Source organism: Macadamia integrifolia, chromosome 2 (assembly GCF_013358625.1).
Source record: "Macadamia integrifolia cultivar HAES 741 chromosome 2, SCU_Mint_v3, whole genome shotgun sequence".
NCBI lineage: Eukaryota > Viridiplantae > Streptophyta > Magnoliopsida > Proteales > Proteaceae > Macadamia > Macadamia integrifolia.
In genome coordinates, this window is record NC_056558.1 from 38,977,792 (window position 1) to 38,984,361 (window position 6,570).

The 6,570-nt window shown below is 38.9% G+C and overlaps 1 protein-coding gene across 1 annotated transcript; it reads right to left on the bottom strand.

Moving 5' to 3' along the window:
* LOC122071969 lies at positions 1 to 4,884 on the bottom strand. The gene is made up of 3 exons (XM_042636465.1): positions 4,532 to 4,884; positions 4,051 to 4,215; positions 1 to 525 (listed from the first exon to the last, which is right to left on the bottom strand). The coding sequence occupies exons 1-3, from the start codon at positions 4,799 to 4,801 to the stop codon at positions 169 to 171; spliced, it is 792 nt and encodes a 263-aa protein (XP_042492399.1). The 5' UTR covers positions 4,802 to 4,884; the 3' UTR covers positions 1 to 168.
* Positions 4,885 to 6,570: the final 1,686 nt, after the last annotated feature.

Sequence of the window (6,570 nt, forward strand, 5' to 3'; positions counted from 1 at the left end):
TCAAGTCCAATGCATGCACTGATTCATCAAGGCATCAGAAAGTGTTTCGTAATTTGTACAGGATGGAAAAGTAAGAAGGATCATCAGATTCTCCAAAAACTACAAACAGAAAGCATAGAAGGCAAAAACAATAATATAATATTAGGTCTGCGCTGCAATGTAATCGCTTCATTGGCTGGATACAGGCACGTTCTCTTCACCAGGTGTGGAATCAGCTGCAGATGACTTCTTAGTAAGGGACTTAGGAATGTCAATGTCATCTTGGGCACACCGTTGCTGTGGGTGTGAAAGCAGCACACACATGTGACGGAAGAGAACACGAGAAAGACCCTGGCCAGTCTCAAAAATGTAACCCTCATGGTCACTGACATGCTCAAGGGCATCCACAAGTGAATCATATACCTTTTGGGGGCAATTCTCTGGCCCAGGCTTGTCATGAAGGTAGACGACATCCAAGGTGAATAGTTTCGGGTTTGCAGGCCACTGATATTGGGGTTGAACCGATGATCTGCAGTATATGAGAATCTGAAAAATTGTAGTATTAATAGACTGCTTTGTCAAGTTGATCAGAATCATGTACAGCTCCTCACAACACATAAACTAGGTTACCAAGGCCTTAATCTAAGGCTCGTGTGCATAATTCCAATGATGTAGGACACATAGTTGGAACTAGGGGGTTAGGGAGGTCCAAACACATCAGCATAGAGTTCCATTGGTGTTTTTCAGTTGGATATAATGCTGTTTTCATTTTCTTATTTTCTCCAATTCCGTCAAAATTAGTCTTTGGTTGAAACCAGATGTAGGGATAAGGTCATTCTGGGTCTAGTTTAAGTGGTCCATTCTCATTGTGGTTGATTTTAATAAGGAGTCTCTTTTTTTCCCCGATACATAGGCCCCCAGGGGTTAATTATGGTTGAACTCATGACCTCTAAATTGTGAGGTGCTGGTCCTTGCCAAGCGCCAACTGAGCTACCCCCTTGGGGTAATATAATGAGTCATTTGCATTAAAGTGGGCAATACAAGGCTTCTTCTTCTAAGGGAATGGCCAACTTGTAATAAACCAGAATGTTTAAGGGGCAACTTGGTTGCCAAATAAGGGAATGGACAAGAGAGGAAATAGTATTTATTGATCAGAGGTAGACTAAGAAATAACCAAAAATAAAGGTAAGGGAAATAATGGAAATAAGGAATAGAAGGGGAGCAGGTTATGTCATTGAGAGGGTGGGGTTGCCTCCAACCTCCAGCTGAAGCAGGAGGCTGACTAACAGCAACCACAAGGAAATCTCTATTTCAATTGTGCTTGGTTGGGCCTGAAGTTTAAGTGGTGATTGCACAACTCAGTCCTCATAGCAGCACCCAATCGCAGGTCAAATCCTTAACTCCTAAACGAGAAACAGATTCCTCAAACAGATTGGCAGAAAGGTCACAGAGCCAGATCTGGTTTCTGGTCATTACTCACAATAGGGAAGTTTAATGGGGACAGGACCATCGGAATTCAAATCGCCCCAGGGTGGCGATTCTAACCGCAAAGTATGAAGGGGAGTAGATGGAAGGGAACAATCCACAATTGTGGGCAGAGTGGATTGTTAGTGCGCAGAATAGGAGGTGGAGAGCTCTAGGGAAACAATAAAAGAAGTCTAACTGCCCAATGAATTGGGTTACAAGCATATTTACAAGAACAAAATTAAAAGTTTCCTAATTGTAGTCTAATGCAAAAATAGAAATAAAATCTAAACTATCTCCTAATTATCTCACCCAATCTAAAACTATAATGGAATCAAACTCTAAGCCTAGAAATGGAATGGATCTCTAGCCTAAGTAAAACAAAAGATTACAAGATAAATCGAAATAACAAATCTAAATACATAAATAAACTATAATATCCTACTGGACCAAAACTAAATTAGGACCCGGTTCATCTCCATATGGACAACCCAATAGGTTTGAGCCTGTCCAAAGAAGTGCTCCCGCATCAGTGTGTTTAGAGAGAGAGAGAGAGAGAGAAAGCCTCTTAAGAACCTCCATTCATAGATTTGTCCTTCATAACAAAACTAATGAAGTTCTGAGTTCCCCTTGGATATTGTTTTCTTTTTCTTCCACCCCCTGGTGCCCTTGATGTGGATCCAGAGTTGCAGCACCTGACTTATGGGCCTCACTCGAACAAAAAATCCAAATACACAGGGGCAATGACAATTCTATAAATAATCTGAAGTTTGTAAAGGAGTGGAGTATCGTAATTTCTAGGAACAACTTAGAAGAAGCAAAATAATAAAATAGGGGAAGGACTCTACGACCACATAGTCCATTCAAAAATAAAATATTACAAGTAAATCCCCAACAATCAATTGTGAATCAGGTTCATCTCCATCTGGGCTACCCAACAGGTTTGGGCCAGTCCAGGGACTGTCCCTGCATCAGCCCCATGAAGGTATTTCCTGCCCATTGGATGTGTTTTGTGATTACTGTGAAACTTTGGTCCAATTGTCCAGGCTCTTTCTTATCCATTTTTTTCTTCTTGTCTGCACTAGTTCTTTAGCAACGGGGTTGGCTAACGCACCTGAGTTTCTGTCTCATAAACGACTTTTATACCTCAGGTACAAGCGAGGCAGCACCCCTTTGCAGCGGAGCTCTTGGGGTAGAGTCGAGTGAGCTACCGAGTTCGGGACAAAGAGCAACTAGTCTTACAGTTGCCTGCCCGTTTAATGTAAAACATCTGTTCAATCCTTCCAGCTATGAATCCATCATCTAATGGTATTTTTAACCACCTGATTATCAGCAGAACTGCCATAAAATTGTAACCTAACCCAGCCAACCATTCTATATTGTCAACTTCCAGATAGAGAAACAACAATAAATCCAAGGAAAAATACCAAGTTCTTGAACATTGCAGCATTCCCAAACTACTGGCTCTGAACCTCAATTTTGTTGTGACAGATGTTAGGAAACTACTGGGATCTTGATATGATAAAAAGGAATTGCAACTATAAGCACAGGTTTGTAGATATTACTCTCTGCAGCATGGTTTCAAAGATTGGTATCAGATCATCTGGAATAGCCATATTTGTATATGGGTCCAGCCTTCCGGGACAATCATCATCCGGTACTAGGTGGACCGATGATCAACATTAATATTATATTTTTCCTTGGCAAGATTGTCTGACATTTTGAGAAGTATCACCCTGGAACAAGATGGAGCATGATAACGATATCTGAAACCTCATTCTGAAGGAATTGCTTAGTATCCAAAATATACAATTCAAAGAGATAGTTGAATCAAAATAATCCTTTTTTTAGTTTTATTTCTGTCAGAGGGACAACATGAATGTTCTATAATGTTCAATCAAGAACCAACACCCTAAATTCTTTGAAGAAAAGTAAGTCTATCTCTAGTTCAAAAAATCAAAAGCTAAAACTTCAGTCCGTGAAATTCATCATTTCCCATAAATCCATGCAAAAGCATTTGCTCTAAGTATCTGCATACATTAGCATAAAGTTACGATCTACTATCAGTTAACTTGGAAGGACCAGATCACCAAGGATCCATAAGTTGGGTAGCCATCTTATTTAGCCTAGACTATTTTCCGGTGACTGTTTTCACAATGTGTTGTGCATCTCCTCAAGGCCTATTGGAGAAGCAAATTCAACAGTTGTGGAGTTTAAACTTTGATTGTGTACTCTATTTTCTATAGATGTTGAGTCTCTTGAGATTATAGGGATTTCTCTCTAGTGATTGGATGTTATCCTCTTCAGTTCTAGGATCTTGGTATATATGTGGTTCATGAGCTCACCAAGAAGGATGGTGATCAGGACCCTATGTATCTAGGGTCTTAACCTACTGAGTAGTCTCAGGCTGCTTTTCTGTTGCTGTATATATTTGTCATTTTGGGTGACTTGGCTTTTCTCTTCCAATGTAACTTGCAAAAGCAATCCATGGGGCAGTAGAAGCCTCAGAAACTATTAAGATTTAGTATGTTTTGTTATTAGTAAGGAAATGTGGATTAAGGGCTGCTTTCCAAAGGTAACAATAAAATGCATTAACTCAATTCTTACCAGCCTGAGAATACGATTTTGTGCGCGAGATTTCTTTGCTTCATGAGCTGCTACTCGAAAGAGCTGGGTGAGATCCGCCTGACCATAAGAAGAATCAGGAACGACGGTGATCATACGAAGCGCAGCAATAGCAGATTCAACATCGCTCCTAAACTCCTTCCGAAGCTTCAATATCATGAAAAAAAATGATTACAAAATTTTCCAAGGTACCAAAGGGAGAGATCAGATATTTGTGAAACGCCCAACAAAATCAAGAGAGAATCAGGTGATTCACATCAAATGTTCTCATCTTTGTTTCAAATCATGCTATTGATAACCAATTAACCAAGAATATAATAAAAAAGACAAAAATGAAACATCAAGGCACGATTGCAGAAAAGCCAAAGCCAGAACCATTAAACCTACACGAAATTATGCGAGAAATCGCATCGAATTTCTGGTAGAAAAAATGAGAGCAAGCAAAATTTGAAGACGGGGATACCCAAGAAGCGGATTGACCAAGAGCCGCGAAGGCGAAACGGTGCTCAGAATGGATGGCGAGCTTGGCATGGACGAAGAGAATGATTGCTTGTTTGATTGAATCCAATCTCGTAATAGGTCGACCTTTTGGACCAGAAACTTTCATCTCCACCAGAGATTCATGGTCGACATCGATGCAGAACAGTATATCCTCGTTGCAGAAAGGGGTCGGTTGCAGCGTGTATGCACAAGTTGATGGGCTCTCGCCCTCCACTACTTCCATCACGCTCATCTCTCTCTCTCTCTCGGCCCTCTCACTCCCTTCTCCAGGCTCAAAGCCTCAGACAATTTAAGGCCATGGCAGACGACAGCTACAGTGGGCGATCGAGTAGGATACGGAGATACGATTATAAGCGTGTCAATTTCGGACCAGAACCGGACCGTCCGGTGTCCCGCTAAAATCTGGTATTTGTACGTGATTCTGAATGGTATCATTATGGCCCCTTTGGTTGCAATAGAAATTTGAAAGAGAGGGAAATAAAATTTTCATACTTAAAAAAAAAAAAATGTTTATAATCATTGTCTAAAATGATTGTATAAATTATTTATTTTTTTTAATCGTATTTATTAATGATATATTTTAAATGTAATTTTTATTTTACATATTATAGTAAAGGGTTTTGGATGCAAAGAAAAGTACAATTTTATAATCAAATATTGAATGATTTAAAGTTAATGTTATAATCCCATGGGTAATGATTACATATATTTCTTTTTAAAGTATGAAAATTTCACTTCTTTTCTATTTAATTTCCATTATAACTAAACATAGTCTATTGAAATACCAGTTAGGTAATAAAGATTCCAGTGGGAATTTGTATATTATTATATTCAATAATATACAGACAATTTCACTACATTCTATTTCGATGTGAGCAGATACACAAAATCATGTGCAACTCACCAGATAAAACAAGTACATACACGAGGTAAGAGATTTACGTGGTTTGATGAACTGTGTATATCCATGAAATAAGATCCAACTTCCATGAAAAATCAAGAGAAGAGAAACAATTCAATCCTCATGATTTCATACCCAAAGCTAAACCTTCGATGCACACTTCTCTCTCCTCCCATTCACTCGACATTGGCTCATCACTTAGTCCACCCACTCTGTACCCCTTAGACTTTCTCATGAATCCTCACATCTCAACTGCCCCAATTGGATCATCATTATTCCTCATGGTAAACACTTCCCTATTCTTTTGTGGGACTACTTTTTCACCCTTAGATGACTCCACCTTTTTGAAGACTTCAACCAATTGAAATGTTAAAACGAAAAAATAAAATAAAAAGGAGGGAGCTTATTTGAAAGATAACTGCTCATGCCGTTTTACTCTTTTAATTCGAGGTTACTTCTTCAGTGGAGGTATTTATTTGAACTTAGGGACGTCAGTTGAGTAAGAATTCAATCAGTTTAGGTTTTTCAATGTGGTACATCAAATTAATAAACTTGAGGCGTGTAAGAAAGAATCTGCATGCTAAACCAATGAGGGTTGAGAAATGTATATAATCTATATGGGTTCACTGGGACCCACATGATCAACATAGGAGAGAGAAAATCAATGTAGGCCCACTATTTATTATATGAGAAGAGTATAAAAGTAGCAATCTTTTTTCAAAAATAAAAATAAAAACCCCGAGAACCTCGTGTGATTGGGTCACCATCCAACTGTCCATACTGAACAGGTATTTCACATCCAAGTACCTTATGCTCTGTTCCCAAATGGAATGCCTTAATAATGAAAAAAAATAATGGTGTATGAAGTATGATACAGAATGATGAGAGCCATAATGGCGAAATAATTGATGACCAAATTATACATTCACATGGGACTTCTGTTGGCTCAATTGTGCTCATTTGTTTTTTGGAACTGCATCCCCCACGTAAGGATGAGCTCTAAATCCTTACTTCAACAGGAAATCGGTCTTCAGGGTCTCCAGTTTTTTTGCAATCTGTTAGAGCCTTCAATTTCCCTTGTCAAAAAATCAATTTCACAC

Excerpts from the sequence above, each read along its gene's own strand:
- LOC122071969 (XM_042636465.1), bottom strand. The coding sequence starts at position 4,801 with ATGAGCGTGATGGAAGTAGTGGAGGGCGAGAGCCCATCAACTTGTGCA. Across the intron at positions 4,216-4,531 it reads TTGGTCAATCCGCTTCTTGG|CTTCGGAAGGAGTTTAGGAG; the intron begins GTATCCCCGTCT and ends ATGATATTGAAG. Across the intron at positions 526-4,050 it reads AAAATCGTATTCTCAGGCTG|ATTCTCATATACTGCAGATC; the intron begins GTAAGAATTGAG and ends ACAATTTTTCAG.